Source organism: Engraulis encrasicolus, chromosome 21 (assembly GCF_034702125.1).
Source record: "Engraulis encrasicolus isolate BLACKSEA-1 chromosome 21, IST_EnEncr_1.0, whole genome shotgun sequence".
NCBI classification, from domain to species: domain Eukaryota; kingdom Metazoa; phylum Chordata; class Actinopteri; order Clupeiformes; family Engraulidae; genus Engraulis; species Engraulis encrasicolus.
The window spans coordinates 46,831,350-46,843,849 of record NC_085877.1 but is presented as its reverse complement, the minus strand read 5'-3'; the positions used below and the strand labels follow the sequence as shown (position 1 = coordinate 46,843,849).

The window sequence follows — 12,500 nt, the reverse complement described above, 5'->3', positions numbered from 1 at the left end:
TAGATAGATAGATAGATAGATAGATAGATAGATAGATAGACAGATAGACAGATAGATAGATAGATAGATAGATCACACAGTGTTACCGTAACATCCTAACGCATATGGAGACACAAGGGTATGCATCGCTACACTTTGCGTAGATGTGTAGCAAAACCCATACAGCGAGAGACACAGAAAGAGAGAAAGAAAGAAAGAAAGAAAGAAAGAAAGAAAGAAAGAAAGAAAGAAAGAAAGAAAGAAAGAACGAACGAACGAACGAACGAACGAACGAACGAACGAAAGAAAGAAAGAAAGAAAGAAAGAAAGAAAGAAAGAAAGAAAGAAAGAAAGAAAGAAAGAAAGAAAGAAAGAATGAATGAATGAATGAATGAATGAATGAATGAATGAATGAATGAATGAAAGAAAGACAGATAGGAAGGCCAGCTGGATAGAGTACCTTGGCTTGTAGCAGAACTTGTACTGGATGAGGAGTGTTAGGGTGAACATGAGGGTGCCCTCTACTGCCATGGCAAACAGGTTCTTGCCCACCATGTCCCATCCTAAGGGGTCCTGGAAGCGGTCCTCACCTGTGAAGAGCACACACACACACACACACACACACACACACACACACACACACACACACACACACACACACACACACACACACACACACACACACACACACACACACACACACACACACACACACACACACACACACACACACACACACACACAGACAGAAGGTCACTTTGCATGTACATATCATGTACATGTCATTTCAGAGGAATTCAGGCAAGTTCTTCAGAAGGTTTCTTTCAGAGGAAACAGTGGCCATGGTTACAGAATTTAAAAACTCAAGTTCATTCTGTTGCCGTGCAAACAGCCTTCTATCACCCATTAAACCTCTGTATTATAATGGCTTCAGCATTTTTTAGGCTTCCAACACACAGGGTAAGTCACTTGAAAGTACACCGGGGATTATGAAAAAACAAAAAAATCATGTAAACCTGGGGAAATGCTCTGGTATTCTGTCTTTGCATAGTAACTGCAAAGCATCTTTCAGTGAGCTTAATAGTTCAAGGATTAGTATTTGAAACAAGCACAGTTGTATGAAGTAGGTGCAGAAGTACTCTTCAATCGATGCTGTGCCATTTTTTGGAAATAAGCTCATTTTACTCTTCCCCTTCAGTGAAATATTTGAGTTGTTCCATTTAGAGATGCACCGGATCCTGATTTTTAGGATCCTGCCGGATACCGGATCCAATGCTTAAGATCCTGCCGGATCCGGAACCGGATAACGAATCCTACGAAAGGGTTGAAACACATAGCCAACTCGCACACGTGGGCCCTTTTTATTACATTGGCGCAAACTATTTTGGATCCTGTACATCTCTAGTTCCTTTCTCCCGTACTTCCAGCCGGTCACTGAGCATGGCAGTGCACGTTTAACATCGCAGCTAGCAATTAACACTGAATCCTATGCGATCAGCTGACTGCTGGCTGGTCTCATAGGATTCAATGTTAATTGCTAGCTTGGAGGTAAACTTTGCACTGCCATGCTCAGATAACAGCTGACATTACAATCATTTAACGTCTAGGGAGGTGTAAAATGGGCTCCTTTCCAAAAGTGGCGCAGTATCACTTTAACGATGCCATTACAACACAATTGGTACACATTTTGATGTATAGTATTTGAATCAAGCAGAGTTGTATGACGCATGTTCATTCTCATAAAATGCAAGCGAGGGAGCAATAAACATATCCAATGATTCTATTAATGTATTGATTGACATGCTGATCACATGGATATTTTATTGGAAGACCATCTTAAAATTCACCTTGGAATAGTTATTAGAATCAGGCACTGTGCAGAGAAATTTAGTAAGGTATGACACATGTTATTACGCTACTCTGCAATGTGTGTGTTGTTGCAGCCAAACAGTTTTCATTTTCACATAACATTTAGTGTATATACTACTGTATATAGCGTCATGTATAATGTCTTACATATAGTTGCTATAAGTAGCTATTTGATGGAACATCAAAACAAACAAAAAATATGTAAAAGATGTATAGGATCAAGACAAACCTCTGGGGGATTTCGATGCAGACATAACATTACAGGCTTTACTGCATACTGCATGTAGTCCGTGTTGCCAGATGTGTCTGACCAAATACCGTCCAAAATGCTCTCAAAAACCGCCAAAATGCGCTAAATTCTGTCCAAATTCAACAAATTACATTGAATTTGTTACGACTATGGGCCCAAAACAGCAGAAAAAAACCCAGCCAAATGGCCAATTTTTCCCGTTTTTACCCGCAGAAGCTTGTCCCAAGTAGCCCAATTGGGCGGGCACCCCTGGCAACCCTGCACGTAGTCCCTTACTAAGTGGCATGGGCACTTGTTCAAACACTATTATTACTATAACTACTGCTCTGTGCTGGCCATTCCAGCTGTTAGAAGGCTTTTCATCTCAGTCGGCCTCTTTTAAATTGGACGCCACTGAATTGGACCGCTGGCCCATTGAGTCACGGAAGCATTAGTCCTCTAACACATTCTGTTTTAAGTCTTGAAGTTGCGTCTCTGTGCCATGTGTGTGTTTTTGTGTCTTTGTGTTTTTGTGTGTTTGTGCCATGTGTGTGTGTGTGTGTGGGTGTGTGTGTGTGTGTGTGTGTGTGTGTGTGTGTGCGTGTGCGTGTGCGTGTGCGTGTGCGTGTGCGTGTGTGTGCGTTCGTGCGTGCGTGCGTGTGTCTGCTGTGGGTGTGTGCTGTGAAAGGACTGATTGGAAGAGTAAAAAAAAAAAAACTAAATTGGAGAGTGAATAAAAGAAAGAAGAAAAGAATGAAAGACTAAAAAAAATAGAAAGAGGAATAAAGAGAGCGTTCAATCCTTGGCTTTCAGGGGCTCCAAATGAAATGTCTCCTCTGGCCAGTGCATAAAAGGCATAATAATGATCCCCACCTGTGGTGGCCTTGCTCCTTATCTATGCCACAGGCCCGCTTCTAGTCAATTTGGTGCCCTAGGAACGCACCCCCTGCTCCCCCTCTCCTTTTTTTTTAAAGGGGCTTTTTATGCCTTTGTTTGACAGGACAGTGTGAGATGGTGACAGGAAGTGAGTGGGACAGAGAGACGGGGTGGGATCGGGAAATGACCCCGGCCGTACTCGAACCAGGGTCCCCGTGGGCATGCAAGCCCAAATGTGGGGGGCTTAGCGCTCTGCGCCACAGTGCCCCCCTGCCCCCCTCTCCATTTTGTGGAAGACATAGGCACCTTTAAAGGGACACTGTGCAGGAAATGGTTAAAAAAGGTACTGCAACTATGCTGCTTATTGAAATTGGGCTGCCTGTTGCCAAATTAGATCTTTACATGAAAGTTTACTAAGTATTAAACAAATATTTTCTAGTACGGTCCAAGTACAGTCATTTTTGCAGCAAAAAAAAGGCTATTTTTGGAAATTCAAAATGGCGGACCATGGAGAAGATCCCCCTTTTCATGTATGAAAACTACAATTTTTCCAGTCATAATGAATACTTAGAATTTGATGCTGGTGGTAAGTATTCATGAAAAAGGTAACATTAGTGAATGGGCGGCATTAATTCTGGAAATAAACAACAAAAATCTCACACAGTGTCCCTTTAAACATAGTAAAATTGGGACTCGACGCATCATCCCTGACTCAGCTTGTAGGTGCATCACAGTGGGACAGACGTCACTGGAAAGGAGTGTGCTCCTGCCTCTGCTTTCCAATGGCACCTTTAAAGGGACACTGCGTGAGATTTTTAGTTGTTTATTTCCAGAATTCATTATGACTGGGAAAATTGCACTTTTCATACATGAAAAGGGGGGATCTTCTCCATGGTCCGCCATTTTGAATTTCCAAAAATAGACATTTTTAGCTGCAAAAATGATTCTACTTGGACCATACTATAAAATATTTGTTTATTACTCAGAAAACTTTCATGTAAAGATCAAATTTGGCAATTGGCAGCCCAGTTCCAATGAGCAGCATAGTTGCAGTACCCTTTTTGACCATTTCCTGCACAGTGTCCCTTTAAACATACTATCATACATCTGATCGAGCACAGCTGATCTAGTACTTATAAAGTATGTACTGAGTGCCCATGAATAATCAATCAATCTAAAGTTTTATTTCGCTTAATATTCTAAGTCTGTGGGACTTGGAGCCCCCGAGACATTTGGCACCCTAGGCGACCGCCTTGTCTGCCTATGCCTAGCGCCAGCCCTGCCTATGCCATAGCGGATAAATTAAGCCCTATTCAAAAGATCAACTTCCCCCCTTTCATGACGCTCGCTTTTTCTGTCTTTCTCTCACCTGCAATCTGCCAGCACACTTCCTTTGTCTCTCTTTCAATCTGCCTGTGCCAGTCCATAAAAATTGTTTCTCAGAATTAATCCCTCAATCTTTTTTCTCTATTTCTTTCTTTTTCTTGATATGTGCCTTTTGCTCCCACTTTTTTTTGGTTGCTGCTCTTTTTCCCTTAGCGATACCCGTTTCAACTTCTCATTGTTCCTATCTGACCCTGGGCATTTCTCAAAACCTAGTGTACGCACTTCCAAGAGTATAAGCCTAATTAGTCACGCCCAGTGATTGGACTTTCTTTGGTGAAATCTACGGAGTATCCAATCACTGGGTGTGACTAATAAAGAGTATCCAATCACTGGATGTGACTAATTAGGCTGAATACACTTGGAAGTGTGCGCACTATGTTTTGAGAAATGCCCTCTCTCTTGTTCTCTGGTCAAGATTTTCAGGTTTTTTTTAAATGTCTTTGTAACCAAAGAAAAAGAAAAGAAAGGCCTCTCTTTACTCATTCTTCTCACTTCCCTCCCCTCGCTCCTCACTCCCTTGTCATTCATTTCTTTCTTTCTATCTTTCTCTTCTTTCCCCTTCCTAAACACCTTTACCACTCCTGGTGAGTGCAGAAATTGACAACCAAGGCATAAAGAGGTAGCCTGATTATCAAAGACTTTCAAATTTCTTCACTAAAAGGTGTTGCATCACTTGGAGGGCACTGCCTGGCTAATAAATAGGTATCTTGCAGCTAAGGGGTCTTTTGACCCATTTTGTCCTAAGCCCTTTTTGGGAAAGGGTGCCCTCTGCCTATTAAATGGGATATAGCTCAGCATCCGAAACAAACAACTACAAACATGAAATGAGTTACATATCAAAGCCAAGACCCTCCTCTAGCATTATAATGTGTTCTTTCAGCTGCAACATAACCACATATTTAACAAAACAGCTCAAATCTCAAAATCCTGAATGCAGCGTATATGTGTCTCCAGGACACAATGGGTTAATGCGGTGATAATAGTTGATTAAACTAATATACAAACAACCTGGTGTTGAGAGGGATAATGTCACAGCAAAAAATATTAGAGGTTTAGTTCTACTTCAAATTATGTTTTCTCAGCTTCTTGGCAGCATTTTGGTGAGACCCACTTATTTTCAACAGATGATTATGAAAAAAATATACATTCATTAGGTAGAAACAGCCGTTTTTTTAAGAGGATAGTCTGATCTGTAGTTGGTAGGTGTGGCATTGGCATAGACATAGAACTCAATTATCTGTGGGTCTTGAAAAAACTCAAAAACTCAAAATGCTGAACATGCTCTGTTTGGTAATCTGGGTTTCTCAGCTATGACAATGGCTGGCCGCCAATGAGGTAAGTGGTGATTATGGCTTCCTCAAGCAACTTCAAAAGCTAAACGAGTCCTTGTAGTGAGTGCAATATTTTCTACACCTACAGTAGCAGCTGAGTCCTACTTTGGAGTAGAAGATGCCCTGACTAGACACACATGTGAGCTCAGCGCACACATACACACACACACACACACACACACACACACACACACAAAGTCAAGAAGATCTGTAGGCCTACTCTCACACACACACACACACACACACACACACACACATACGCACGTGTAGCAGTGAAGATAATGCCTACACATTTATTTTTATTTTGTTATTTTCATGTCATAAAATGGTGAACTTTCATTTTATGTTGGTGTTTATTTCCCCAAAATCCTTTCTCTGTATCTAGTTTTGAACTTGCTGGTATTGGGAGATTTGCTCATTTTTTGTGTTATAGCACCCTCTAGTGGCGTGCGCGACCTGTCTTTTGTTTTGCACGTTCTTCTCTGTTCAGTCTGCGCTGAGCTGAGCAGGGAAAGGTACGTATTTTCACGGAGCTCCGATGTTGCAAAGTAATCCGTGTGTTGCAATGTCGCAATGTTGCATCTTTCATTTCCAAATGTTGTATTATCTTGTGTACATGTAAAAACCTTTGTGATGAGCATTTTGTTTCGTTTGAAATATGTATTTTGAGAGCACTAAATAGCTATCAAGCTAACCACTTGTTGTAGGCACTGACTAGCCTTTTGTCTCTGACTTGGCGCCTGAATATGTACGGTGTGTTTTTCATGTTAGGCTGGTCCGATGACGACGTGAATGCGGTGCCTAACCCTTTTGTGCTCTTTTTGTTGTTTAAAAAGGTATGTACTCCCAATGCCAGTGAATTTCTATGAGTGTGTTGATATGTTTGCATTGTATTTCTCTGAATGCATTTGATTATTATTATGAAGTAGTGTCTTATTACTACTATTGGAGTTTTGTAATGAAGCATTCAGCCTGTGATGTTACACTATGATTATGGGCCCTACAGAGCATTTTAATGCAGTTTTATTGTAATACAGTAGTTTTACACTGTACTGTATTTTGTTTTACAATTTTGTGAGTCTGCGCTGAGCTGAGCAGGGAAAGGCTGGTCCGATGACGACGTGAATGCGGTGCCTAACCCTTTTGTGCTCTTTTTGTTGTTTCAAAAGAAAATAAAAGAATACAGCTGAGGAACAGAACGGCATCAGTGGTCCTTTCTCCCCCTTTGGCACCGGAACACAACGCAGGGTAGTCGGGACAGTAGAGCGTTCCGGCTACAGTGGTGCCGTGACCCGGATGGTTTCGCTTCAGATCATCGCCAGAGTGATCGCCGGTGGTTGCTGCAGAATACCCTGAAGACGCTGATGTTGTTCCAAGTACTCGTATGAATGCAAACATAATGTGGTTTATGATTATTTAGTTTCAATTTATTCTTCCCTTTTTGTTTTGAGTGTTTGAATGCATAACACTGACTAAGAAGTACAACACTTAACATTTTACACTTAATACTGATTATTTACATTGCTGAAGACTATTTAACATGGCTGAAGGAAATGACATGGATGTGCCTTTTAACTGTGATGATGGTGGTAATGCAGTAGTGGGTGTAGGCAGGGGTAAGCTATTTGGGAACGTGGAACCGACTCCAGTTAGGGGTGTTCATGAAATAGGAAACCCTGTATCATCCTCTACATACCTGGTTACTGACTCGCACACACCCACACCACACAGGCCTGGCCCTAGTCTGAGGAATTTTCCTGGCATAGGCAGGGGTGTTAGTGCTCTACGCCACCCTGTATCGTCATTCACACGCATGCACACTGACGAGCCCCCTAGTCCAGGTGTGGACACCACTGACATAGGCCATCTCATTACACAGTTGGCCCAACAAATAGGTGAGAACATCGCAAGTCAATTAAGTAAATCCACTCAGAGTCAACAAAGCCAGCCCACTCCCAGTCTTAACACACCCAGTCTGAACATGGGCCAGGGACAGTCTGACTTAAACATGACTGGAGTCAAGTTAGTGATGAAGACAGATGTCCGGGAGCCACCATACTTCAGAGGTGATGGGACTGATAAGCACACAGTGCATGAGTGGGAAGAAATCATGAATGTGTACCTGAAAAAGAGGGGTGTCCCACCACAAGAGTACTCCCAAGAAATCCTGTCCAGACTGATGGGAAAGGCCAGAGACATTGTTAAAGTTACACTGCGTAGTGTTCCATCCTTAAAGCCTGCAGAGAATCCTAAGCTTGTCTTTGATGTACTCAAGCAGCATTTCAGTGAAGTAACTTACTCCTCAATGCCTCTAGCAGATTTTTATAACACACTCCCCCTGAATGGTGAAAGCCCAATGGACTACTGGATCCGCTTGAACAAAGCTGTGGACGTCGCGGATGAGTGTCTGAGGAGACAGGGGCGAAACATTGAAGACCCCTCCCATGAAGTCACAATGATGCTGGTGAAACACTGTCCTGACCCCGCCCTTGCAAGTGTCCTGAAGTGTAAGACAGCTGAGAAGTGGACAGCAAACGAGATTCAGGAGCACCTTGTCGAACACCAGAGGGAGGCTCGCACAAAGTCCCAGACCAGGTCAGTTCGACCAAAGCACATTGTCACACATGTACAGACATCCACGACCGAAGCAGTCGCTGTAGACAATGCCTGTGAGCCTGCTCCTCTCCAAACTACAGTGGGGCAGCCATCCCCATCTCCGACCGAGAGTGTTTACATTCAGTCTCTCATCAGCCTGTTGGATCGTGTGCTGGAGCAGAAGGCTCAGACACCAGCAGTTGAACCAACATACAAGGGGCCAGTAAACATTTTCCAGAGGAAATGCAGAGTGTGTCAGTCCACTGAGCATTCAACAACTGTTCACTGTAGGCAGGAGAATCTGTGCATGGGCTGTTACAAGCCAGACCACTGGAAGAAAGACTGCCCACAGCGCAGGCCGAGATTCAGTGCCACACCACAGGCGGCTCAGGCACAGCCCCAAGGCCAACAGCATGGCACACATTTAAACTAGGTGGCCCACATTTAGCGAGGGAGCGTGTGGGCATTGAAACATCTACCCTCGAAGCAAATGAAGAATTAAAAGAGATGTATGTGAACGTCTGCAAAGTAATGCCAGATGATTGTAAAGTAATTGTACAGAACACCCAGACCGTTGAGCCATTCGGTGAATTGTTCCATGCCCCAGTGATGATCAATGGTGCAGCTGAGCTGAGAGGGTTACTGGATACGGGGTCAATGGCCTGCACGATCAGTGAAGAGGCAGAGCGGAGACTCGTGTCGGAGAATGTTTTAACTCAGCTGCAACAACCAACCGAGCGCATTATCCTGGTAGGCTGTGGGGGAGTACAGGTGAGCCCCAAAGGCATATACGACATGGAACTGAGTCTGTATGGTGTGAAGTGCACAGTCCCGGTCCTGGTGGTGCCTGGCCAGAAAGATGAGATCATTGTGGGGACCAACATGTTGAAGCATGTGCTGCGCCAGCTGAAAAATGATGACAACTACTGGGCGCTTCTCTCACGCACCACACAGGAGTCTTCTGAGTGTGAGCCGTTTTTGGAGATGATGGCCAGCCTCACAAGGTGGAGGGGTGCAGATGTGCCTGAAAAAGTAGGTACCGTGAAGCTGACCCAAGCCGTGACTCTCCTCCCCAAGCAAGAGTACCTCCTATGGGGTAGGCTGCCCAGTAACGTGCCAATGTCACCCGGGAGCACTGTCATAGTGGAGTCATCTAAATCCAGGTGCGTGCCTCGAGGCATTATGGTTGGCCGAGTGATCACGCCTCTGTGGGGGGATGGCTGGACTCCAATGAAAGTGACCAACATCACAGACAAGCCGCTTACCCTGAGAAAGAACTCCAAGATGGCCGATGTCTCCCCGTGCGTTGCTGTGGAAGATGTCTCTCTATTCCAGGGCAACTGCCGGGGAGAGAGTGACCCCATTGACATCACTCGCTCCGGACAGAGCGAGTACTCCAACCTCGAGCAGCGGCTTCAGAGGTGTGGCTTGGGGGATGTGGATGTCGACCGCTGTGAGGCGAGCCCTTCCACGAAGGCCCAGCTGGTTACGCTGCTTGAACAGTACCACGATGTCTTCTCAAAGCACCATCTGGACTGTGGAGAAGCCAAAGACTTTGTGCATAGGATCCGACTCACAGATGATCGTCCTTTCCGCCTTCCATATCGCAGAGTGCCACCAGCACACTACCAAAAGTTGCGGCAAGTTCTCACTGAAATGGAGGAGCAGGGAATAATTCGCAAGTCTATGAGTGAGTATGCTTCCCCCCTCGTGATGGTCTGGAAGAAAAATGGTGACCTTCGCCTATGCACAGACTTCCGATGGCTGAATGCGAGAACCATCAAGGACGCTCACCCTCTGCCTCACCAGTCAGACTGTCTGGCAGCCTTAGGTGGAAACTCGGTCTTCAGCACCATGGACCTCACTTCAGGTTTTTATAACCTACCCATGCATGAAGACGACAAAAAGTACACAGCCTTCACAACACCTCTAGGCCTCCACGAATATAACAGAATGCCACAGGGGCTTTGCAACAGTCCAGCCTCGTTCATGAGGATGATGTTGAGCATCTTCGGCGATTTAAACTTCAGTAGCCTCCTTTGCTACCTGGATGATCTGTTGGTCTTTGCCCAGTCCGAACAAGAGGCCCTCGAGAGACTGGAGATTGTCTTCCAGCGGCTCAGAGAGCACAACTTGAAGTTGAGTCCCAAAAAGTGTCATCTGTTGCGGCGTTCTGTAAAATTCCTTGGGCACATCATTGACGGTGAGGGTGTTGCTGTCGACCCAGAGAAAGTGGAAGTCATTGTTAAGATGTCAAAGACAGACTTGATGGAAGATGACGGCTGCACTCCCTCAGTCCGCAGGGTCAAGTCCTTTCTGGGGATGGTATTTTATTACCAACACTTTATACCCCACTGTTCTGCCATAGCCAAGCCACTGTTCGCCCTAACAGCTGGACAGAAACGTAAGGGGAAGACAAGCAAGGTTGGTCAGAATCCAGGTGTCTTCAGAAAGCTCAAGCCTGCGGACTGGACAGAAGACTGTGACGCTGCCTTCCTCAGTCTCAAGGAGAAGCTTCTGAACTGTGTAGTCCTCACTCACCCAGACTTCTCAAAGCCACTGATCTTGTCCATTGATGCCTCTCTTGACGGTCTCGGGGCAGTTTTATCTCAGGTGTCAGAAGGAGAGAGTAAGGCACGGCCCATCGCCTTTGCAAGTAAGACTCTGTCTGGTTCACAGAAGAGATACCCAGCCCACCGTCTCGAATTCTTAGCACTTAAATGGAGTGTTTGCGAAAAATTCAGTCACTGGTTGAAGGGGCACTCTTTTACGGTGTGGACAGACAATAATCCTTTAACCTATATAATGACAAAACCAAAACTTGACGCCTGTGAACAACGGTGGGTTGCGAAACTGTCCCCATACACATTCAGTCTCAAGCATATCCCAGGGCCCCAGAACGTTGTGCCAGATGCCCTAAGTAGAGATCCCTTTGCAAAATCAGTGGGCAAGAGGCTGATCAGTGAGCCCTATGAGAGTCTGTTGGCAGAGGCTGACGGGACAAAAGAGGACGGAGTGCAGGACGTTTTCCGCTGCAAGGTCCAGTGTCTTCAGGCTTGCCATGTGGCCTCAGGCAATCCCCAAAGCATGCCATCTCGCGGTCTCGACTCCTCTGAAGTGAAGTCTGCCTGTGACTCTCATACCGAGTGGGAAAGTGGTGCACAGTTAAGAGCAATGCAGTATTTGAAGGCTTTACCTCAGGCCGCACTCCCCGAGCAAGACGTACCAGCGGCTTTCTCCACTGATGAGCTGCGGCGGAGCCAAGAGGAAGACCAGGTCATTCGGAGCGTCTTGCCATTTGTTCTGGGTGGCCGGCCGCCACCTAGACGGGAGAGAAGCAAGTTAGCCCCGACCGCCCAGATACTTTGCAAGCAGTGGCATAAGTTGAAAGTCTTGGATGGAGTCCTCTATCGGGCCACCAAAGATCCCTCAACCCGTGAGAGGAGGTTCCAACTTGTTCTGCCTACCAGCCTGAAAGCAACGGCCCTCTCCGGTGTCCATGATCTCGCTGGGCATCAGGGGCAAGCCAGAACAGTGTGCCTTGCCAGACAGCGCTTTTTCTGGCCGCAGATGGACAGAGACATCAAGGACTATGTTAAGTGCTGCCAAAGATGTATCCTTGCAAAGACACCTGAACCAGCAGCCCGAGCACCCTTAGAGAGCATCCGCACATCTGCTCCCATGGAGTTGGTGTGTATCGACTTCTGGAGTGCTGAGGACAGTAAACAGAGATCAGTGGATGTTTTGGTCATAACCGACCACTTTACAAAGTTGGCTCACGCATTCCCCTGTGTCAATCAAACTGCAAAGCAAGTTGCAAAGAAACTATGGGACAATGTGTTCTGCATCTACGGCTTTCCAGAACGAATACATTCAGACCAAGGAGCCAACTTCGAGAGCAAACTCATCTCCGAACTCCTCAGTCTTGCCGGGGTCTCAAAGTCACACACAACTGCATATCACCCCATGGGAAACGGGCAAACCGAAAGGTTCAATAGGACGCTCGGAAGCATGTTGCGGGCCCTCCCTCTGGCAGCAAAACAACACTGGGCTCAACAGATACAGACTCTGACCTTTGCATACAATGCTACAGTTCATGAAACGACTAGTTACGCCCCGTTTTATTTGATGTACGGTCGAGTCCCAAGACTCCCGGTGGATGTGGTGTTCAAACAAGTCCTGAAGGACCCAGTTGTTACAGACTTCAATACTTACGCCGGCAAACTGGTGGCAAA

The 12,500-nt window shown here is 45.6% G+C and overlaps 1 protein-coding gene across 1 annotated transcript in view; it reads right to left on the bottom strand.

Annotated features, from left to right (window-relative positions):
- The window catches only part of LOC134437447 (phospholipid-transporting ATPase ABCA1-like), a 633,180-nt gene that overhangs the window by 107,401 nt on the left and 513,279 nt on the right, over positions 1 to 12,500 (bottom strand). The window contains exon 40 of the mRNA XM_063186937.1: positions 440 to 569. Within this exon, the coding sequence (XP_063043007.1) occupies positions 440 to 569 (130 nt within the window). The remainder of the gene's footprint in view (positions 1 to 439; positions 570 to 12,500) is intronic.